We start from the raw sequence: 25,928 nt of genomic DNA, 5'->3' as shown, positions 1-25,928 counted from the left end.
AATCAAAGTGGGTCTTGACGGGCACGCTGTTTTGCTGAAATTCACTCGGAAAGTCTAAGGTTGCTTGTAGTGATATTCCCATTTCACTTGACAATACCTCTTCAACTAAAGCAGATTAAAAGTTTCACCATGTGAGACAGAATGAGGACATGCACTGGAGATATAGGAGCATAGCATGCTTATTGAATCAAACCTGTAGATGAAACTTCAATAAAAGATGCTCTCCATTGCAGGCTGTGCAAATGTAATGGAAAAGCACTTGGCAAAAAAAGGCCATATTATAAACTGCTTAAAACTACTTACTGGTATAACAGAAACTTGATAGGAAAACGATAAGGGACATTTCTGAAGGAAGATGGCCATTAAATTTTTGGGTTAGAATAATGCAATTACATTATAGGCAGACAGTTACTTATATGGTGATGGAATGATGGCAAGGCAATGGGCTTGGGTCATCATACTGACATGAGAGTATTGCTCCATAAATGAGATTTCTCTCTTTAGTTAGTCTATTACTGACAGACTTTCTGAAACTTCCTTGAGGGAAACTCCACTGCAAGAACTGTTTAAAATGTCAATTATCATGCTCCACAATCCCCTAAAGAGAGGGAAATTATAACACAGGGACCGGATTAAAATGATTGCTGCAGCTCAGACAGTTAGCATGTAGTGCAGTCTATGAGTAAAATAACGTATAAACAGATAAAAACAAGGAAAACATTTGAAAACATGCCGCAAGTTAATATTAATAGCCCCCAGGATCTATAAGATACCACATGTTTTTCTGTGAAGATCCTTGTTAAGTTTGCTAAAGCTGTAATGTGGAGAATAAAACCACTTGAGAGCATGTGTTAAACATTAAGTATACATGTGCGGTGGTGTTTCGCGCTTTGAATGAAGTCTGTTTGTATTTTTGTCTTTTTGTCATGTGTGTGTGTGTGTGTGTGTGTGTGTGTATGAAATAGCATATTTCACTGAAGGCCAGCTCATATGATAAGAGAATGTGCTGGTAAAAGAAGGCTTGTCATTTCCCTGTTGTCAAAAACAGACATAAGTGCTGCCTCTCTGCTCTCTTATACTTTGACACACAAACACACACACACAGACACACACACATAGGATCAAAAGACTGACCAGCTTTCATATTGCAAGGAGAGAAATGCAGAAACACTGCAGGTGGGAAGGAGACAGTGTTGACATATCATTGACTGAGTTGATAAGTCTGTATTTATGTTCTCCTTTAGAAGCCCCCGTTAAATGGCTCAATGGTCTCAGTTCTCTTGCCTGTGTTGACATTTTTCTTTAAGGGCTTGGTACAAATATTGATTTTGTGATTAATCATGACCTTCACTTAAACAATCACGCAGTAGAGTTGATAGCTCTGTTGGTTTAATAATTGACTTATTTTTAATAGATGTACATAGACTGCTTTTCAAAAGTCTGGGAACAGTGAGATTTTCTATTCTGGAAAGAAATGTATACTTTTATTCAGAAAAGACATTCAATTATGTCATTAATTTGTCAATTATAATTACATAAAAATCTTCTAAGAATCCTGTTTTCAACATTAATAATAACTGACAAAATATTATTGAGCAGCGAATCAGCATATTGGAATTACACTGAATACTGGAGTAATGGCTGCTGAAAATTCAGCTTTGCCATCACATAAATGAATTATACATTAAAAAGAATATATATAGCTGACTATTGAATCAGAATGAAATAAAATGTACACATTTTCAGAGCTGGAGAACTGGAATCAAACAAGAAAAGCTGTAGTAATACCAAGCCTTAGATCTAACTGCCATTGGTAAACAAATAATAATAAATAAATAGATATAAAATAAATAAATAAACTGTTGATTGGAATAGCTTTCACTACTTTCAAACAATATATTATCAAACCTAAGAAAATCACAGTTCCCCCCACAGAAAGAAGCATCTGGAAGAATAACAGTTTTATAATCAAATCATGCATGAACATAAAGAGGAGGAGGCTGACCTGAGCGCCGATGTGCTTCCGTTTCGGTGAACACACGTCACCTCCCGGGTCTGGTAGCCCACCTGCAGGTCCCAGAACTTCAAGCCCTGGCGGTTCTGACGATTCCTCGTCCTCTTCTTTTTGATGAGCTCTCGGGTCTCAGAGTCCCTCATCCTTCCCTTCATCCTGACCCTGTCCCTCACACGTTCTCCTTTGTTTTCCTTCACCTCCTTTTTCTCTTTGTTTTTGCGCCGCTTGCCCTGACGCTCCTGCCTGGCCTTCCGGTCCCGCTTTGCCTTACGTTCTGGTTTCAGCTCTCTATCTTCTCGGGTTTCCCGGGCCTGACGTACAGGTGAAGTGATGCAGGGGCCCCAAGGTCCCACCCTCAGGCTGTACAGGCTCTCGTCACCCTTGCAGGGGCCCAGCTGGCAGGTGCGGAACTCTGTGAGGTTGGGGCAAGCCGAACCACCAAAAAGTGGTGGGGCTAAAACCCAACGCAAGCGGTTCTGAAGACCCATCCCACAACTCTTGGAGCAGGACGTCCATGGGGAGAATTCGGACACCACGCAGTTGCGTGGGCATGGGATAAGGCAAGCCTGCTCTAACCGTGGCTTGGGCTCAAAGTATTCACAGATGGCATCTTCCGCAGGAACACCATCCGACTTGTGCACACAGCCCACTTCCCGCGTCTGGATGCCCTCTTCGCCTCGAGTGCACACCGCTGGCCTTGGCACACCCACACTGCGCATAGACACTGGCACGCACTGGTTCCAGGCCCCTAGCTGCCAGTCGTACAGCTCTTTGTGCCAATCGCAAACCCGGAAGCAACTCTGTTGGTTGCTGGGCCGCTCCGATTGCTGGCAGTTGGTGTGTAACGTGGTCCAGCCTTCAGAATGGGCACACCAAACTGCTCGGCTTTGACTTCCACCCGGACCACACTCGCTGCCCATGCACCTCCCCCATGGCCCTAAAAGAGAGACGAAGACAAGAGAGACAACTTTACAATTCAGTAAAAGCCTCATGAACAGATGCCAGTCTTGATTTGTGCTAATGTTCGATATCCTGATCGCATCCGGTTTCACTTCCTGTACAGGTCATAATTAATGTCTGCAACCTACATGCACTTAAGATACTTAAGTTAAAAAGAGGATATGGGCAGCCAGGAGGAGTAACATGCCCACTGTCTGAATCAATATCCCTCTATTCCCAGGGACTGTACAATGCAAAACACTAGGGATGTGTTAGTGAAGACAAGCTGATTTTACTGATAGAGGTCACAGTGTGACAGAGAGGTCATTGTGGAGAAGGTCACAGAGTACAAGGAGGAGAGAGAAAGATTGGTACTCAAATTGGTACTTCCCACACATGCTGGTTTTGACATGACAAAATGGCAAAATCTCATGAATATTAATTAGATTTATTCAAGTGTTCAAGTGAATAGGAATTTGATTTTGTAGCTTACTACATAAAATCTGACAATTTCCAGTATCTGCCACTGGCAGTGCCAGGACTTTGTTGGAGAGTGGATGGATACATGAAGCAGCAGCTGACTATAAATAGGATAGTTGATCTAAAAATGCACATTCTGTCAAAGTCAGTGGAACCTTTCACTGTATGAAGAAAAAAGAGGAGTAAGAAGAAAGCAAGCCAAAGAGTCTAATATTTTGGTTTGGTTTCAGGAGGATAGGTTATTCTAGGCTGAAGTAACACCTCTGCATTTTCTAACTGTTCAGTCTCTACAGAGCACTAGAGACATAAGCACACAGTCTGAAGCAGTAAATCAAAGTGAGCTAACAGATGAACTGAAATTCAGTCTGACAATTTGCTGAGGTCATGAAGGGGAAAAAAGCATTTATACCAAGTGATGAAGTGTTAAACTGCATCTCTCTTCTTATATTTTTTTTCATTTTCATGATATTCCGTAACCATCACCTGAGGTCATTTCATTTGATTGCAGAGTTCAGCTGAGATCTTCTTGCAAATAATCTTTTTTTAAAAGCACTCTCTGACTACAGTGGCTCATTGTGTGCTCTGGTACCTGTCTTTTATAAAGTGCCTGGACCAAAGGGTGATTTATTTCAGAGAAATGAAGGCCATGTGAAGCCCTGCTTTATGACTCCCCTCGATAAGGATGAGACAGGCCGATGTAAATGTTAATGGAATGAGCAGTGGGCTAAATTAGCCTACAGCTGCAACCACAAGGACCAGGTCAATACAGATCAATGCCGACCACAAGAAACCGCTCTGGATACAACAAACGGAGCCACCACAAACTGAATGACCTCAAACACCAGAAAAAGATATACATATACTCCATGCACTCACATGTAGTGTTCTTTTTCACCAGCATACTCAATACAAGATTCTAATTTATTAAAAAAACTATTTCTGATTTGTTCCATACGCAGTTTGTCACATGGTTAGCCACTGTAAACTCCAATTTTCTGGGGAATTCAAGAGCAATTAGATTGTGAGAGCAAGAAGGAAGATTACAATTCCACACTAGTGAACACATCTGCATTAAACACTAAAAACATAACCTTAAAGAATAGTGTGGGTTAAGTACAAATCAAACTCAATCAACAGTATTCATTGCATTGTTAATTACCTATCTGAGAAAAAAAAAAAAAGCATAAAGATGAGTTATACATGTTATATATGGTTTTAAGTTAGGCAGCTCAGATATCATTTTAATAATAATAAAAAAAATAAAAAAAAAATAAAATATATATATATATATATATATATACTTTAACCTTGATTTTTTTTTTTTTTGAAAGAAAACAAGAAATGAGTTGAAATGTTGATGATGATGATTACTACTACTACTACTAGTAGTAGTACTGTTGTACTGAATGTTTTTTTTTTTTTTTTTTTAACTAGAGCTCTAGCTCACAAACAACTACATGTGTTTGTAGAGGAAGCATAATGGAGCTCCCCAGAGAGAGCGGCAAGAGCTTCTTCATTCACAACGCCTGCAGCTGCAGGTGCTCAGAATAATTTATGAGCATGTCACAAGGCGATGTGGTCATCTACAGGCCAGAGGACACCAGGGAGATGCACAGCCAAACAGCATGCAGGACTGGGCGACACATCATAGGAGCGCGATAGAGTCATAACCACAAATTTGAGGAAGGACAGAAGATGGAAAATGTATTTCCATCTGTAAAGGTTACCGTGGATGTGCAGTGATTGAAAAGGTAGGGATGTGGGAATGAGTAAGGGAAAAGAAGATGGCAGAGAAGGGATAAAAAAGGGAGAAGGAGAGAGTTTTATGGTGGATAAGACTCTATTGTTTGCAGGCCGTCGCTCCAGCTGTTGGATCTACAGCCGCAGGGCATCAGTAAATTAACTCATCAATTTCCGTCTGCTCATCCACCTGCCACTCAATGATTTTTATTATCTCCTATTAGACAAACATGGCTTAAATATACACACATATGGCACAAGAACGGACCTGTAACAGATGTAAACATGCTTTTTCAGTTAAATGTAACTCATTTTAGAGAGTTGCAAGCTAGATAGTTGTTGTTCTGAATATTGAGGGTCATTTTTAATAATAGCCATGCTGGTATCCAGACCAACAGAGCAATTGCAAGTATGGCTTTGCTTTTTCACAATTCAGAGATTTGAGGTAACTTACAATTTAGAAAGATGTTGATGTTTACTTCATCAGGTATTCTTTTTTTTTTTTTTTTTTTTTTTTTGTCAATGAAGATCTAACCTAAGCTAATGAATGCACAATATTTATTGACTCTGAGCAACACATTCTGAATTCATCTGTGTTTTGAACAAATATGTTTCATGCATCATTCAATGACTCACTCATTAAGACAATTCATTCCTTAATCTGTTTTAGACCTAATTAAACAAGTTAATTCATTCAAAAATACATGTTACATTCTTGTATTTTGACTAGGTCTGGGACTTTAACGCGTTACTTGAGATTAATTAATTACACAAAAAATAATGCGTTAACTAAGATTAATTAATTACAGAAAAAAAAATCCCGCATTTTTAATAACTTATTTTTGCACCGCGGAACGTTTCTCACTGGATGAGTTTCGGCGGGACCGATTATACTGAAGCACCAACTAGCGTTCACTTCGCATTTCACCGCAGCACACATCGAGTCTCAAGTATCACCTCAACGCAAAACATATAGCAGCTAGCGTGGACTTTACACTTTATGTTGAACTATGAATTATTTTGTTGTTGCAACTGGCACTTTATGTTGAACTCTTTATTGTTTTGGCCAAGGTTATTGAGAGTTGGACTTAGTATGTTATGGCCTCTGAAGCAACAGAGAGATGTTTTCTAATAGTCAGTGTTTCCAATGTTCTGAATGTAATTGACAGTATTGTGTTTTACTTAAAAAAAAACACTTTACAGAAGGTTCCAGCACCTATAAGCTTCCTGAATTTCTGAAATGTACTATTTCTAAATTGTTTCTAAATATGCTATTGCTACACTTCATGGCAAAAATTGCACTGGTCTGCTAGACTTGGTTGAACAAAAATAAACAATATTTTGTTGCTTAAGCTTATGTATTCAGTCATTATTCAATGGTATACTATAAATCCATGTGAAAAAAAATTACTTCTCACTGTTCTCAGGTCAAATATTTATATGCGATTAAAATGCGATTAATTTCGATTAATTAATTACAAAGCCTCTAATTAATTAGATTATTTTTTTTTTAATCGAGTCCCGGCCCTAATTTTGACCAAATCAGTTGAGTGAATGATTCAGTGATTCACTCATAAAGATGTGCGTTGTTCCTAAATGAATCAGTATCTTTGAACAAATCACTTGAGTAATGAGTCGACGACTATCATAAAGACGTCTCATTCCTGAATCAATCAGTTTGAGACAAATCAGCTGAAAGAGTGATTCTCACTAATGAAAAACTCTCTACACCAACTGGTGTGCATATACAGTACTCTAATATACAGATTGTCTGGAGATCACATTAATATGCATTTATTTGGTATTGGTACCTCTAAAATAGGATGGATAATGCCCCATCAGCCGTACTGTACATCAATTGTAAAACAGTTATGGAGCTCTTGATATAATAAATCAAAGGAAGCTTTCTCAAAGCAAATACATTTAGCACAAATATTCTCCCACGAGTACAGCAAATCCATTACACAATTCATTTGTTTTTTTTCAGCTGTAATCAAACAGATTCTCAGAGGCCTTCGTTAGTTCAGTAAGGAGAAGCAAGTGATTGTTGAAGGTTATGAGACATGTTTTTCACAGATATGATTATGTACAGTAGTCAGCTTTAACTTTCTGAGGATGAGAAGACTGAGAAGAATAGGAGAAAGAGAGATTGAGGGAGGGCGACTGGTCACATATAAAATAATTTCTCTTTTGCATCCTCTCCCCATCCCCAATTTGGTATTTCCTGCGGTGCCAGGCGGCATTTACCAGGGAAATATAAAACAGCGTAAAATGTTGCTCCATACTAGCTTGGCTGGATACAGAAGCTTTAGAAAATAGGAACATGCTGGGCAGATGCTCTGCATTCGTGTGCTTCAGACATTCACATGATGAAAAACTATGAAACACCAAGGAAAAGGTCACGTTTCACATTGTCTATTATTTAGATTGGCACGATTACAAAGTTAAAATGTTATTCCACTAAATTGCATGAAATTCACTGTCAGAGGGAAAAAAATATATATAATTCTCTGCAGTCTTTTATCAGACTCAGTCTCAGAATCAGGACAGTCGGGTTTTATCTAATCCCCACAGAGAAATATTGAAGTTGTGCTGATATCTAATAATATTGTGAATCTCACATTCTCACCTACACATTTAATATCAAGACATCTGCTACACCCTAGACACCCATATAGGAGTCATAAAATCTTTTATCCCTTTTCCTTTTGCATGCTAAATATCTTTTGTGATCACAGATACTAAGGCTTTTCCAAAGCTTGCTGCAGAGTCTATTGGCCACAAATCCCTTTACAAAGACTTCTGGATTTGACTGTATTACTGTTTCTGGTTGAATGACAGTTGGCTATAGAGCATTTTTATGTTGTAGAGTGATACAATGCCAGTCACAAGGATGTCACTGATTTTGCAGTCTTGCTAACATGCACATCCTAATGTGATGCTAATGTAAGGAATGAAGATGTTTGAGAGGCAATATACCCAACCTCATATTGTTCTCCTTTAAGGATATATTGTGTCACGTGGTGACCCAGAGGAAAAATTGTATTGCTCTTTTATATCTCAGGAGACTTAACAGAGTTATCACTGTTGTTTCTTGTATGTCTCAGTGTTGACACACATTTCTTCTAAAAAAAATAAATAAAAAAACAATTAGATAATTGTTATACAGTATATACAGTAGTAAGAGTATAGAACTATAAAACATACCATGTAAAAAACTGAAGGCATGTAGTAACTAACTTTATTCAGGAAAACATTTAATATATTAAAATATTAAATATTATAATAAATAATTAAATACTAATAAACAAATTATACAATTCAATATATATTATATTCTAAAATATTTATTTAAATTTGACAACATTAAGCTGCAGCATGAAAAATCATTTGATTTGTAGCATTATCTTGGCAAATCCAAGCACAAAGTGAGACTTTCTTGACATCTCTTCTGAAACTCTAGATTCCTAAAATATTGTTTCTAAAGTGAAAGTCCTAAAATTTTAATGACTTATGCAAAAAGTTCTATAATTACTGTATGAGGTATTAAACATATCTAATTTGTGGTTTTTATTTCCTACAGAGATGTTAGGTCGTTCTCATCCCTCTTCAGCTGTAGTAATCCAAAAGTGCAGGGTTTGATTAATCATGAAATGCTATATACCAGCTGCAACTCTGCTGCTTTAACTGTCTGCTTTTAAAGTTTAAAAATATTCCAAAACAAAATCCTTCAAAACCAACACCAAAAAGCTCAAATATGTCAAAACATTTTTATTTTATCAAAAGGAATATTCATTCAATAAAATATGCAAGCTCTTAAGTGTTTGTGTATCTGTATCAGTCTTGCTCAAGGACGTTCCTGCCAAAATGAGTTAACTGTTCTCAGTTCAGACCTCGGTCAAGCTCTCCCACACTCTGAGGAGGACAAAGGTTGAAATGTAAAAAGCTAAACTGTTGATGAAACAAAATCTTGAATTTAAGTTTCCTGGTTGGGAAATAAGTGAAAAGAATTGAGACGGACAATGAATGTGCAAATTCCAATGTTGAATTTTAAAGTAAGATTGAGAGAAACTCTACTAGGAATTTAAAATGACTCATGTATCTTTCATAAAAGTTCTCTGAGCTGTAGGTGCTTTGCTATTACATTACACGCTTCATTTAGGATGCCATGAAACATTATGAAAGCCCATGAATGCATGCCAAACTGTTGTGAATACGCTCTTTTCAGCATCATCAACTGCACTGTGGGAAGGGGCGAAATTACTTTGAAACATCTCATTATAATTTTTAAAGTCATTGCTTTTTAGAATTTGAGCTTTAGACAGCTCTAGACTGAATCTAACATATACAAGAATGTGCAAGAAATCCTACACGATCCATTAACTATGTCAGTCATCCTCAAACTCATATGACTTTTTTTTAGTGGAACACAAAAGGAGAATTTGTGACAAATGTTCATGTTGTTCTTTTTCATGCAGTTGTAACAACTTGGAAATTAAGCTTTCAAGCTTTAAAAATGACACAAACTCAGCATTAGGGTCCGTAATAGATTTTTGAGTGAACTGTCCCTTTCAACCAGCCTTTGAGCTGTGCTGGTGTTTCTTTGTAACCTAGTGAACTACATCCATGCACACACACACACACACACGCACACACATGTACAGTACACACACTTACCTCAAAAAAATACATATTATTCTAAGGGTCAGTAATAACCGGCCAACTTGAAAAAGCTGAATCATCATTAGTAAATGGATTTGAGTTTCACAACATCAAGAACATGTACTCCCATAAATCATTGGAATCGGCTATTACTAAAAAATGTGTGTGTGTGTGTCTGAAGGGTTCCATTAGTGAATCTGAGCAGTGTATTCGGCCACTGGAAAATATGTCCACTTCACTCAGAGAGCAAGAGGCATGATGGGATGAGACTATTAAAAATAACAAAACAGAAGAAAAAAAATGCATACCTGCTTATAATTACATTTTGTCACAAACAACCTCGGAATCAAACTGAAGGAGTGTTTCACATATATGCTTTATAACTTTATATATTAGATGCAAAATATCAAAGCATCTCCCATGTGAATACATATTTTCTTCAGAACTAATTTTACTGTATAATACATTGAAATGAACTTGTCGCAATGTGATTTTTAGTAAATGCATGAAGTCAATTCACACAGGATCATTAACTACTGAATGGATATGATCCATTGAAATATGTCTTGCTTTCTCTTCGTTTTGACAAGTTTATATGTACTGTTTTATCATTTAATATTTCAATTAATTTATTGTATCATTATTATTTTATTTATTTATTGCTAGGAAATGTTTTTGTATAAAGATTTGCTTGTGCCTCTTGGTCTGATATTTTGTAATTTAATTATATTCAACCATTTTTAAGTATGGCTTAACTATCTAAATATTTTTTGAGACCACTTCAAACAAACAGTCTTAGAGCTCTCAATACAAATGCCCTGCCATATCAATTGAGTAACACTTTGTTACTCTACATTAACACACAGCCTCAGGAGATCTGTGTTTTATTGTGAAACGAGCCCCGTTTGTGACCTCCGGCCATAAGTCAGCCAGAGGCAGCTGGGACACATAACTGACACTAGATCGGTCCGGCAGGGGTGGGGGGAACTGGCCACATCCTCCCTTTGTTCCTGAGAGAACAGTAGCATTCTGTACTGTGAACTCACAATGGATAAGCACCTAAATCTAGACGGGTGTAACAACGTGCTGGTCAGAGCTTCAGCTGCCCACACACAAACATCCAGCATGGCACAAAGGATCCTTTTTGGCTCTTCTATCTAAACACACCCACATACTAACACAACACTTCAAAACATCATTGTATTCATCAGTATGTTTGGCTAACTGACTAAAACGTTTCCAGTAGGTGGAGATAACAGCATATGCTCAACAACAGCCATCATAAAAGTTGCTAGTACAAGAACAAGACAAAAAAAAATAAATATAGAAATTAAGATTAGGGGGGGAGGGTTTACAATGGTGTTCCGTGTATTCAGAGTTGTTCAAAGTGTTAAAAAGATGGATTATCATGCTAAACATGGCCAAGTTTTAAAAAATAGTTTTGAAGAATGACTGAGAATTTCTTTGGCGAAAATCTTACTTCCGGTTTGGTACAAGTTTCGGCTGCTTTATTTCGCTCGTGGATCTAATGACATAGACGAGAGTGGAACTCCTTATATGAGCATTTCGCTCGGAAAATTGCGCCCGCGTACACACGTTGACCAGAGGAGAGTGAGACTGCATTGGATTTGTTCGAGAATGTCTTCAAATAAGTGGGTTTTTGGATGTGAGGGAAAGTTTACCGTGTTAAGCTTCCCCAAGAACCCAGCATTACATGAACAGTGGATGCAGTTTGTTTTTCCGGGGCAGCAACGGAGTGTATCAAGTGCTTTTGTCATTTGAGTGACGAATGTTTTATAAACAAGGCCCAAGTCGATGCTGGATTTGCACATCGTTTCCTACTAAAACATGGAGTCGTCTCTATGATAAAAGACCCCATTCATATAAGTACAATTGCATCAGATTTCTGTTTTTATTGGAAATCAGCACATAAGGGAATATATGTTAATGGAAACAACACGTAACATCAGTATTATTGCTCCACCCACGGCATGCCTCCAGGAGCTCAGCTTTTTCCAGAAAGAATCGGAAAGCTGTTTTTTTCTTTTATAAATATGATAAAACTAAAGACTTTTTGGACATATGAAGGATGCAGTACTACAGGCACTCAAGATTAACATGAGATTAGGTGAAACTGTGTAAATTATGTACCCTTTAAGAATTTATTTACCCCCAGCAAAGACATCCTTCTTTGTTGAAACTCTCCCTTTGCTTTCCATTCAGGGGTGGACTGGCCATCTGGCATATTGGGCATTTCCCAGATGGACCTACGCACGTTTTGGGGCCGATACTTTGGCCCATCATGCAGGGACAGCGACGTATTGGTTTGTTTTCTGTATTGACAATGTAAATCCAATAGCAATGCGCCACAGATAGAGTGATGAAGTATCTTGCTGTACCTATTTAAATATTGCTTCACTGCTGGAAATATGTGGAAATATTACTAAGTCTGAAAACAGGGACCAGAGACGGGAAACAATAAAGTCAGACGAATAGAGAAGAGAACATACAGATACTGTACAGTACATGCAGTGTAGCTCACTTTTCACAATGTTTTAAATATTGGAAGAAAAGTGTTTACATGAAATTTGGGGTGGAGGTTTATAAGGATATATCTCTGAAGGGAACTGTCTTCAGAAAAGTTTTGTACCTCCATATAATAGGCCATGTGCAGTGCTGCTGTGTTTACAGCGGTAACCAAGGTAAATTGTTCCTTGCAGCAAAATGAACAAGAGGCAGTTGGGCTCCAGAGGAGACAACACTTTAGCTGCTTAGCTGCTCTACAGAAGCAAGGTTTATTTAAGGTCATATGCTGGGTGCCTTCAAGATGTGAGATGATCTTGCACACAAACACACAAAAACATTTTGAAATAAATCCTAGATTTTAACTTAAAACCACATCACGAGATGCTGTGATGTGAACAATATTTTACAGTATGTCATTGTATTCCATCTTGTAGCATTCAAATATCATTTCAAGATACACTAGGCTTCAAAGATGTGAGTCGATCATCATCACAGCATATTAAATTATTTAGTGGGCAGCAGACATGGATAGATGACAAGAGAAGACAGAAACAAACCAAGGGATGAAGAAACTGCAAATAAATCCAAACAGAGATGCAGAGTGGAAGAAAGGGAAGTGTGAAGGAAATCTTTCAGGATGCATGCCCTTCAGATTAATGACATAGGACAGATTACGGGGCAGGGGGTGGAGGGGTTTACATGATTGGTTTTGGCTCCAATAAAGATGAGAGAGGTGCAGAAAACAAGAGGGAAAAGAGCGATGGAGACCACAGGGGTCACGTCTGCCAGCATGTGGCCATATGTAGGGGGAGAATCAGTGGGTCTGTGGGCACCACAATGCTGCTTTGATTAACATCATGTTCACGTCACATCAACATACACTGCAATCCATCCTCTGAAATAAACCCTCTTTTTTCATCTTCACCCCTCTGTTTCAGCCTAAATGAGTGGAACATATGGGGAAAATCAAGGAGTCAAATCAACTTAATTTTGACATTAAATAATCAATTTATTCTCCCTCTAAGACAACAATTCCAGGCCTTGTTCTCTTCAGCTGTGTCAAATTCATTAGTCCTGGGTTTATTGTTTGGACTGTGGAACTGAGTACTGATAACTGGACTGGACAAATATTAATACTTCAATAATTTCACTGTATGTATGTATGTGTGTGTGTGTGTGTGTGTGTGTGCGTGTGTGCGTGTGTGTGTGTGTGTGTGTGAGTGTGTGTTGTAGGCTATAAAAGGGTTAGTTCATCGAAAAATGAAAATTATGTCATTAATCTTTGGAACACAGTTTAAGATATTTTAAATTTAGTCCGAGAGCTTTCTGTCCTTCCACTGAAACTGTGTGTATGGTATACGGTCCTTGTCCAGAAAGTTAATAAAAACATATTCGAAGTAGTCTATGTGACATCAGAGGGTCAGTTAGAATTTTTTGAATAATCGAAAATACATTTTGGTCCAAAAATAGCAAAAACTACGACTTTACTTAGCATTGTCTTCTCTTCCAGGTCTGTTGTGAGCGAGTTCAAAACACTGTAGTTTAGTTGTATCTGGTTTGTGAACGAATCACTCGATGAATCACTCTGAAACAGTGTCCCCAATATGCATCAATCCACAAATGACTTAAGCTGTTAACTTTTTTAATGTGGCTGACTCTCCCTCTGAGTTCAAACAAACCAATAACCCGGAGTAATTCATTTACTCAAACAGTACACTGACTGAACTGCTGTGAAGAGAGAACTGAAGATAAACACCAAGCCGAGCCAGATAACGAATAAAAGACTGACTCGTTCTCGAGTCAAGAACCGAAGAGCTGATGATACTGTGCATGTGTGATTCAGCGTGAAGCAGAATGACACACAGTGCGTCTGAACCGAACTGATTCTTTTGGTGATTGATTCTGAACTGATTATATGATAATGTTATGAACACGAGTAAACTGAAGGCTTGAATCAAGGCCAATTATCGCCAATGATGTCATTATTACTACTTTATTGAATCGAACTGTCCGAAAGAACCAGTTCGTGGAAAAAAACTGAACTTCCCATCACTACTGGTGATCTGAAAACCAATGCAACCGGTTCTTGACTCGAGAACGAGTATATCGTTTGTTCGTTATCTGGCTTGGTTCGGTGTTCATCTTCAGTTTAGTTTCACAGCAGTTCAGTCAGAGTACTGTTTGAGTAAATGAATTATTTGGATATTGGTTTGTTTGAACTCAGAGGGAGTGTCAGCCACATTAAAACAAGTTAACAGCTTAAGTCATTTGTGGATTAATGCTTATTGGAAATGTGAACTATTTCAAACGATTCAGTTCGATTTGGTGAACTGGTTCAAGAAGATCCGGTTACATTGAGTGATTCGTTCACAAACCGGATATCACAAAACTGCAGTGTTTTGAACTCACTCCCAACAGACACAGAAGAGAAGACAATGCTGAATAAAATTGTAGTTTTTGCTATTTTTGGACCAAAATGTATTTCCGATGCTTCAAAAAATTCTAAATGACCCTCTGATGTCACATGGACTACTTCAAAGATGTTTTTATTACCTTTCTGGACATGGACAGTATACCATACACACAGTTTCAATGGAGGGACAGAAAGCTCTGGGACTAAATCTAAAATATCTTAAACTGTGTTCTGAAGCTGAACGGAGGTCTCACGGGTTTGGAACGACATGAGGGTGAGTAATTAATGACATAATTTTCATTTTTCGATGAAGTAACCCTTTTAGTCTTCAGCGGACACAGCTGGTGTGTGGAAAAGACACCAGGTTCAAACACTGTTGCAGAGCCCTTTGAGTCTATACAAGGTGTCTGAGCTTAATATCACACTGATGGTGATCAGCACCGCTAAATTTAGCTTAATGTGCAGGATAAAAAGTGCAAAAATGTGCCCAGTAATGGCTGCAAGTGAACATTTATTATAACAAGAATTCAAGAAAATGGCTGAATACTTTATTATTTTTGTGGCCCTAAAGAATAAGTCTGATGACCTTGGTGATGCAATTGCCAAGCTTTTACAATTGTGCTCCATCTGGAACTGCAATGTGTTTATCTTTCAGGAAATGCATGCATTTGAATGTACAGTATGTTATAGTGACAGATTATATTGACAATTACTTTAATAGGTTGCTGATTGCTATTGTTCATTATGTTGACGATGTTGATGGCAATTATGACATTGACAGTGATGATGGTCGTAGCGGTAATGATAATGACTTCTGGAGTGATGATGATGACGACAATTTTAGAAAAGCAGCTGTGTTCTGTGATAATTAATAAATCAGACAAATCTTAAGATAGATAACTTTTCTAGAAGTGTGTTTGCTAGGATAGTGAGATAGTTTTTGCTTGTTGTCTTGAGGGCTCCTTTGACTGTGTTTATGCTGAAAACCTTACTTGAGGTTTTAAAATGTAAGAAAACAGAATCTAAAGACACATTTTTCTAAAATTCTTCAACTAAATTTGGATTTACTTGCATAAAAACCTTTTCACCAATAGAATAAACCATTTTCTCAGAGTACCTTAAAAAAAAAAAAAAACAATGAAGAGAAGCTCTAATATGTACAGTGTTTTAGATAATGATGGTGAACTCAGCTCAAAAAGGACAAAAGAGCAAAGACAAGCAAGTGGAAAAACAGGGACAGAGAGAACTGGAAACAGTGGCGAGACAAGTTTGCCAATGGATTATAGTTTGAACATATTGGAGAGGATTTAGGGAAATTAGGGAAGAAGAACTGCACATGTTGGAACTCAGCCTTTCAGTTTAGCGAACAGTCATGGTGCCAATGAGAAGCGCCAGGAAGATTCATGAAACATGACAGGGAAAGAGATGAACTCATAAGATGTTCTCTCTTCGGTCACTCTAAGATGTTAATGCCTCCAACCCGCTAATAACACTGTGAAGAGAATATTTTTATAATCTGACAAACAATGACTTACAACCTCAAACCAATGATGTGTCTATTTTAAGCTGTGCTGAGTCATGGAGACCATTAGTCTGCCTACTTGATAGACACTGAAAACAGAAGAAGATCACGAGTGGGAGTCACACTCCAGCTAATTTAAAACTGACACAAAATGAATGCTCACTCTCTGTTCTATTTTCTAAATGCATGTTATTGATCTTATTGTGAACAATTTTTTACCTCTTCATTTTTAATCAGAATGATGAGACTTTGCTATTCATTTAGTCCAACTCTTTCTTACAATCAACTGCAAGCTTGCATTCAGATCTGCCTTCATTCAATCAACAACTGAACACCAAGTCCCTATTCAACTGTTTTATTATTATTATTTTATTCTTTCAATAAACCGTTTCACTCAGATGTCACAACATGAAAGAAAAGAACCATTTCATCACGACTTTGATGAAAAAAAAAGTCAATGCATAATCCATCAATATTGAATGTTGTAAATATATTATCAGTTTAGTATTAAAATACAATCATATAAAACTATAATGTGTGGCTTTATAAATGATTGATTTAAGGCAGAGTATAAACAAGCAAACATCTTCTTTCCTTTACTCTTTCTAATAACAGTACAGCGTGCATGTTTGTTTAAGTGTGCGCATTTAAAACTGTATGTGTCATGAAAGCTTAGCAAAGATTACGGTGCATGTGCACTATTAATCAAAGACAAGAGGATTGATGTAGATTGCAATGTTCTTGGGAGCTTACCATGAAAGAGGAGCCCATAGCTGCATTCGACTAAAACTTTACGACAACAAGTTGATTGGAGTGATATACAGTGGGTATATAAAATAACCACGTCCCCTTGAATATCGGATTGTGTTGCTTTTCAGCCTGATATGAAGACGGACACAGTTTTTGTTTTATCCAGATATATTTACTCAGTGCAATTTTGTATTTATTTTTGAATATTAAAATGTTTTTGATTGTGCGCCGGTTCCCGCCTCCTTCTTCCCGATAAGTATGGAGTTTTTATCGTTACACACCTTTTGCTTTTAATTACAGCCTTTAGTCTGTTGGGATATGTCTCTACTTACTTTACACATCTAGACTTTGCAATACTTGCCCACTCTTCTTTACAGCACTGCTCAGTTACATTTGATGGTGGATGTTTGTTGACTGCAGTCTTCAAGTAATCCCAAAGATTTTCAATAGGGCTTAAGCATGGGCTCTGACTAGGCCATGCAAGAACCTTCACCTTTTCTCCTTCAACCACTGTGTGCTCAGTTTTGCTGTGTGGTTTGGATCATTGTCATGTTGTAAGGTAAACCTTCTTCCCATTGACAACTTTTTGGCAGAGGGCAACAGATTTTCTTCAATAATTTAACATTATTTTTGCCCCATCCATTTTTCCGTCTATCCTGACAAGTGAACACCCCATAACAGGACATTACCCCTCCATGCTTTACTGGAAAAATGCTGTTATTTGGAAGGAGAGCTGCAATGGATTACAACCCTCCCATACAAGCCACATTTGTGGAGAATTAATGATATTGTTATTTCTCCCATTTTTTTATAATGGACTTCAGTGCTACAGTTGTACTATCAAGGATGCTCCAGGAAAGCTCTTTTTCATGATGAGCGAATCAAAATGACCACAGTTGAAAGTCAAATTGCTTTGTGTCATTGAGAAGCTGATTAGCAACATCTGATTGAGTTTACAAATCATTTTGTAGGAGCGGGGTGGGTGTTATAAATTGCACTGAGTAAATACATCTGGATTATTTTTTTTCTATACCCACTGTATGTAAGTTTTTCATCCATAAATATGAACAAAGTTTGGATTAAGGAGTATAAAACTATTTGCCACTGTGACATGTGGCTGAACATCTCATAAATCCGTTTGCAAGGCTTACTCACTGTTTTTCATTATGATGAAACATTCTTACATTCTGGACTATTCAGTCTGCAAATACATAATTGATGGAATCCTATACTTTTTCCAAAGTCGCCTTTTTCAAATCACACCGAACCATCCCACAACAATCTGCCTTTCTCAAGAAAACCATCTTAGGAACAAAAACATGAACATCAGGGACTGACCTTAATCACAGGTGAAGTAATCACATTAGGAAGAGACCATTACTACTAACTGGAGCACAGAAGCACTGTTAAGACCCTTTCTCCCGTTACCTTTGCCACATTTACCCATTTGTTAAGTTCTCAACCCTGTTCACCTCAGTCAAACACAATAAAGATCCAAGAGATGATGGTACAGAATCATATCTAAAGTTATAAGTATAATAAATCAAGCTATATTACATTTGTTTAGCTTTGTTCACCTTGTGTTAAACCAGACAACAGTATCACATGCAATCAACCACATATATAAGCACAGCACTTTCTCCACAGCTTCAATCACTGGCCGAAAAAGGTCACTTAAAGGTCCACTTGCCAATAGAAGTGAAAAGATAAAATCCATAGGGATATTTCATAGGCAGTCTTTGAAACGGAACTTATTTGCTTTTGGTGTGGACCAGAGTTTGCTTTATTTCAGAGTTGTATTCATTTTGATCAAACTCATGCTTGACAAGCAAACCATAGTTTCTGCATGAAAAACAGTTGTTATAAAAACAATCAATGTAAAATTGTGGAAGTGAACTAAAGGTGAATTGAAATGCAAGTAACATTCTGTGTGTGCAAAGTTTTGGTGGTCAGTGTAAACAGACAAAATCATCATTATAATGCATGCATGCTGATCCTGGACTAAGATGGAATAAAGATATTACAATGTGAAATGTGTTTAAAACATTTGAAATATTAATGCCTCATGGTGTCAAGACTATGTACTAATGTGTATATATATAATGTGTATATATATATATATATATATATATATATATATATATATATATATATATATATATATATATATATATATATTATATACACACACACATGGTTCCACCAAATAATTTACATGAAATCAGCCTAAAACCAACTTTTTTGAACAATATAACGCCAAATGAGTTCAAAAAGCAAGGGGAAGGAGTAAAAGCATCCCTGATTAGTCTCTCTTTATAGCATGCTTTCAATCATCCACTAATGACCGCAAAGCTAATCAAGATTCCTTCCTCCCTCTCGTACCCTTGTACTCGTCCCCCAATGGTATTAGAGCATTTGCGGTGTAGGGAAACACTCAATAACAGCTTTCCTTTATGCAAATGCGTGCTAACCTACTATGGCTTCTGTAAAAGTACACACGGTCAAATACACATGCAGACACACACTCCCAAATGCCCTGCAGCAATGCTAGTGTGGTGCTCAATATCAGGCAAGTGTGTCAGGCGGCATACAGAAAAAAAGCACACTCAACATTACAGAAATCAATCACGCCAGTCCCAAGCTAAAAACGCTAACACTTTACCTGTTTAGCAGCCCCCAGGTCTGTTTTTCTAAAGGGCATTCACCATGCTACTATGTCCTTTTCAAAAAAAAAAAAAATAATACAAAATACAAAAACAAAGAAGGTTAAAGGCCATATTGTGTGCCAGCCATTTAGCAGAATAAAATAAGCCATCAAGGAGACAAAGAACAGCATTTGTGGTTATATTTAGCAAATGCTGGGCAAACTTGATGCTAAGCAACTTAACTTAAGGCAGCAGCAAAACCATCTTTCCACGTATAATCATGGCTAATAGAAGGGTTGAGCAGTATCACAGAGAGAGATTTTTAATTGATCGCAATATTATTTCTTGTATCTGGGGTGGAGGAATGTGGAGGGGGAAATATTTTTAAAAAATGTATCATTCTTTTAAAATGTAGTATTATTCCTTGTATTTGGGGTGGAGTGGGAAATATTTTTAAAGAATGTATAATTATTTTACAATGTAAAATTTATGAAAGATAAGATTTGAATGTTTAAAAAATATTTTTTAAATGAAAGTGTTTTTGTAAAATTAAAATGTATATATTTACCGACACGCTATACTGACAAAACCGGACAGCCATATGATTCTGCAATGTCACTGTGTGTCCTTACATGACAAATCATGAGATTGCCCAAGCTATGCAGCAAGTATATTGTTGGTAGATAGACAGATCTGGTAACAATTTGTGAGCATGATCGTGATATAATGCATCAGTGATGACGTTCTCCCTGGCAGATTTGCACACAGGGAGGGCACCTTGAACTCTAAAGCCATAAATGATATGGCATCAATTTACAAAGGTTGGGAAAAGGCCTGCACACCCACAGTAATCAGCTCATATTGCAATCAATAGGTGGGTGCTGAATAATTCAACACAAACGCTTTCTCAAATGAAGAGAGCAAAGAAGCCATGAAAATTATATAAACCTCAGTACTGCTATAATAGAGGACATTTAATGTAAGGTACAAACCATTAGATGAAATTAGTCTGAGCTCAAATCTATTTGAAAGGATTTCTGCAAACTTGTGTAGTGATTTCACCTTTTATTCTTTGTTTGTGTTGTATAAATTAGTATATGGGAACACAAGGAAACTGGATGCATCTGTGTGATTGTCTCATAGGGATTATTTACCACCCAAAAAAAAAAAAAAATGATATGATATTTATCAGAATGTCCAAGCTGCTCTTTTTCATACAGTGAAAGTGAAAGAGGACCAGGGACAGTGAAGCTCCAAAAAGCAGCATTGAAGGATCATAAAAGTAGTCATGTTCACTTTGCAATTACCACAATACATGTGCACTAAATATTTAAAGCCTTCTGAAGTCATATGACAGATCTGTGCATTGAAAAGTTATTATTGGCAAAAAAAAAATGTTGCTTGACAGCTGTGTTCACCATTTAAAAGAGCATTTTTTTTTTCAGAATTGACTTTTTTCTCTCTCTCTCTCTCTCTCCCTCTCTCTCTGTATATATATATATATATATATATATATATATATATATATATATATATATATATATATATTTTTTTTTTTTTTTTTTTTTTGGCAAAGCTGAATTTTAAACAGCAATTACATTAGTTTTACATGATTCTTCAGAAATCATTCTAATATTCTGATTTTCTACTGAAGACGAATTTTAATTTTTTTCCAGGATTCTTTGATGAATAAAATGTTTAAAAGAACAGTATTTATTCAAAACGGAAATTGAACACTTTTTAATAAACTTAATGCGTCATTGCTGAATAGGTGCAATAACAAAAAGTAATAATAAAAACCTTTGAATGGTACAAGTCACATAAACAGCTGTGTGTCCTCAACCTGGATGTGGATGTTTTGAAGCTAAAAGCACAATTTCTACACTATTAGATGGATTATAAACAAATGCAAGAATATAAATGTCTTATTCCGTGGCATTTGGCCTGGTATTGCGCTTGATACGGTAGGCTGTACGGCTTTCACACCTCAGATGAGACGAAGCAGCCACCTATCTCTGGAAAACCCACAGGGCATCATTTACACCGCCAACTGTGAGAAGAGGGTGGACGTCTGTCACTCTCAGTCACCCACAATTAAAAATCCCTAGCAAGTGTCCTAGTACAGACACTCTGTAAACAATCACGGCTAATGAGCACCTTACACAACTCCTGAATAAATGCTAAGCGTAGATCTGTGTGAGCTTTACATACAAGGTGTGCATATAGAAATGCATTAGCACTAACAATGAAATATTTGTACAATTAGTTGCTGGTTTGCATATTTGGACCTGTATTAAGTCAGCATGCATGTGCAGCGCACTACAAAGGAATTGCTAAAGCTGAAAGCAGAGCAACTGTCACTAGGGACTCTTTGATGCCTCTATACATGACTTAACCCAATTTATGCTAATAGGGCTAAACACAGCAGATGGGAAAGCAGAAGCACCTTAGGAGCAAAGAAAACGAAAGGAGGGGAAGGATGTATAGGTGATAAAGAGAAAACAATTTCATATATATAATAATAATTATAATTTAATAATAACTTTCTGACCCCAAACATTCCATTGGTATTTATGATGTTTGCACCCCACTCTATGTTTGTGTTTGTAATCGACTGTGTACATTTCCCATTAGCCAATAGCTACACACTGGTTCATTAGATGTGTCTAATATATTCCTCAGTTGTCTCTTATTTATTTATTTATTCTGCCAGGTTTATCATCGCTCATGTGTGCACATGTCATCAAATGTCCCATGCTGCTGTCTGCCGAATATTAAAACAAAGAATTAGCAAGAGCCTTTATTGAAATATGCATGAACACAGTTGTGCCAGGCTTAATGATGTGGCTGAATTAGCAGGTTGCGGCTCTCATGTAGAGAAGGTGGATCCGAGTGGCTGAGGAAGACAGAAGTTGTAGATGAAGGGTGTGGATGAAAAAAGAGGAACAGCCTTTGTGTGAAAATACTTCAAATGTTTCAGAAAACAATATGATGTACATCAGCACGCCTCAGATGCAGATGGCCATTCACACTGTGATGATCTGACTGAATAACAAAAAAAAAAAAAATCATCAAATTAGAAACCGAGATAAACAGTCGTCTGAGACGTCACACGATTGTTAGAAATGCATTTATTAACGTTTTATGAAACTTATATTAGTGCTTCTAAAACAACATACCTCTCAGCACACAGTGAGATGACAGTTTCCAGCACAGCACGGATGCTAATCCATAAACACTTCATGAGAGCATAAATGTGTGTCAGGAGCAGATTGGATTATGGAAGGGTGCTGCCTGCAGGTTCATTGTTTTGTGTGTGTGTGTGTGGTGGGGGTATAATATAACCCGATTTGTTTATTTTACCTATTCCATATCATTAAACAACCCATGAAAAGTGGGATGTAATTGAATGTTTACATCTTGTCTAGTCAGTGAGCAAAGAACCCAATCAGTTTTTAAATAAAGGTAATTACATAAATGCAATCTCATTGAGCAATCTCATGATTTATCTACACATGAATGCTTCGGCATTTAGAAATAGATGTTTGCTTCATCTTGATAAAAACACCCATTATTTAAAAAATAATTTAAAATATACCATGTATTTCTTTTTAGGTGTCCTCCTTTTATTAATAATAATATTAACAACAACAACAGTAGTACTAGCAGTAGTAGTATGTGTTTGTTACTATTGTTAAAAGAATCATCATCTGTATAAGTGTATAAAAAAATATTTATTACATAACATAGAATAGATAGATAAATAGATAGATGATGGATGTATGGATCTATCTATATTCATTCTAATTATTGCATCTCAATAAAATGTCATGAATATGGAGTATATTTTAGATCTCTATAAAAGGCAAATATCTGTTTTCCAACAGATATTCCTTTCAACCAGAGTCTTTAATATGCTGTAACCTTTTCATGTTCAGTAACCGATTTTTGGAAGAATGGTGCAACCGATGTCCACCAGCCCCTCATGAAGGTTTTTTTTTTCTTTTTTCTGTAGAACGCCTAAGTGAATGTTTAAATAAAAACGAGCAAACCATGTTCTGTAAAGTATTAAAATGAACCAGACACTGAGATGCCAATTAAGCCTGGAATGTTCAATAAGTAGTTCATAATAATGTTTCAAGCTATAATAATGATAAAATAATAATAACAATGATAAAAAAAATTTTTTTTAAATCAAGTGAACTGGAGATAAACAGCTGGCAAGAAATCACTTACATGTTCTCTCCAACTATTAAAAGATGGACACAGTTTTTATTAAAGAGCTGTTTGAATAGCAATAACGTCAAGCATGACAAGTCACATACTTTTTTCATCCGATTACCGTATCTCTTCTTACAATGCATGAAGCGACGACATGCTATCTCTAATATTGGCTGAGAGCAGGTTCCGAGACATCTTTTTTGCATTCAGCCCGAGAGTATTTTTGACACTATCGGGATTCGATGACAAACTCATGCTTGGACAAATTGGTTTTAAAGGGGCCACTGTGACAGTCAGGAAATAACCAATGTTAATATTTAATGCTGGAGTGTCATTTCATGTCCTGAAAAGGGAAATAGCTTCTGCCGCCTCAAGTTACAATGGTTCACTGACCCTAATGGAAGTGGCAGACAGGGCAATAAAACAAAGAATATCAAAGTGAATAGTCAAGATTATGTTTCAGTATCCTCTTTAACACAACACACTGCTGAATTCTCTAGGATTTTTAAACATACAATAGCATGTCCTTAATATGCAAATGAGTGCCTCATCACCTTGTTATTGTCTTTTTCTCAATTACTGCTATTCTGAGTTCCTATTTCTATCCAATTAACATCAATGGGTGCAATTATATGGCATTGAATTGCTCAAGGATTGATTGAAATACAATGCATGGATAAAAGTATGCACTTGTCAGACATTTAATTTCAGAACTTATGGCCTTAATCCATCCCTTTGCTGCTGGAACAACAAAATTCTTAATTTCCCACTGGAAAATGAATGCAGGGATTGTCAATCAGACACAAGACGATCATTAAGGCACCATCTATCCACATACACTATCTACAGGGCCTTTCGCACCACTTTAGTTCCAGAACTAAATGTACAGTACTAAAGAAAGTTGTGGCCTAATGGTTAGAGAGCCGGACTCCCAATCGAAAGGTTGTGAGTTCGAGTCCCGGGCCAGCAGGAATTGTGAGTGCATGTACAGTTCTCTCTCCACCTTCAATACCACGACTTAGGTGCCCTTGAGCAAGGCATCGAACCCCCAACTGCTCCCCGGGCGCTGCAGCATAAATGGCTGCCCACTGCTCCGGGTGTGTATTCACAGTGTGTGTGTGTGTGTGTGTTCACTGCTCTGTGTGTGTGCACTTCGGATGGGTTAAATGCAGACCACAAATTCTGAGTATGGGTCACCATACTTGGCTGAATGTCACGTCACTTTCAAGAAATCAGTGTTAATTTCGTTGACTAAATATTTTCGTCATTATTTTCGTCACGAATATATTTTTGCTGACGAAAACGAAACGAAAACTAAAATAGAAGGCACTGATGGAGACTAAAACTATGACTAAATTGATTGACATTATCGTCAACGAATAAAGGACGAGACGAAAATAGACTGTGACGAAAATCAAATCAGCAGACGGGAGAGATGCGAGGAATGAACAAAAGAACCGGCAAAACAGAACAGACTGCATGAAAGAAGAGAACCAATCAGAGCCTGACTTATTGAGACGTGAAGCGAAGGTTTTCAGTTTTTATGAGCTCCCGGGAAGTCGGCATTCGAAGAGGTGATAGGGACTTTAAGCAACAGCCTCTGGTGGAACGGCAACGCCATTCTGGCGTTGTATTGCGCCTGCGCGAATTTAACTGCTACTTTGTGACGTTCTAATTTAACGGTCTACTACGGGAGAACAGCTGATTTGCCAGAGTCGCTACAACGTGAGAGGTTAGGTAAATAAATGTTATGTTTTTAGACTTATTTACATCATACAATATTAAAAACTCCTCTTCAGACAAAAGATTGTCATTTAACGCCAAAAGCAATCCTTCTCTTGCTTTTTTAAATTATATATTTTTTTGGATCTCAATAAATGAATTAATGCTGCGTTGCGCTGTTCTGTTTTACCGTTGCTTAGTGACTTTTACGTTCTTGGCTACAGCGGTGTGACGGCAAACTTCCGGTCGCTGTAGCCGTTCCATTCGCAGCTGTTGCTTAAAGTTCCTACTGTC

At 37.2% G+C, this 25,928-nt stretch overlaps 1 protein-coding gene across 2 annotated transcripts in view; it reads right to left on the bottom strand.

Annotated features, from left to right (window-relative positions):
• The window catches only part of LOC113091749 (thrombospondin type-1 domain-containing protein 7A-like), a 108,257-nt gene that overhangs the window by 60,300 nt on the left and 22,029 nt on the right, over nt 1–25,928 (bottom strand). For both annotated transcript variants that reach the window (XM_026257373.1, XM_026257375.1), the window contains exon 2: nt 2,006–2,951. In XM_026257373.1, coding sequence (XP_026113158.1) covers nt 2,006–2,951 — 946 coding nt within the window. The remainder of the gene's footprint in view (nt 1–2,005; nt 2,952–25,928) is intronic.

This window comes from Carassius auratus, unplaced genomic scaffold, assembly GCF_003368295.1.
Source record: "Carassius auratus strain Wakin unplaced genomic scaffold, ASM336829v1 scaf_tig00214282, whole genome shotgun sequence".
NCBI classification, from domain to species: domain Eukaryota; kingdom Metazoa; phylum Chordata; class Actinopteri; order Cypriniformes; family Cyprinidae; genus Carassius; species Carassius auratus.
This window is presented reverse-complemented; position numbering and strand designations above follow the sequence as displayed.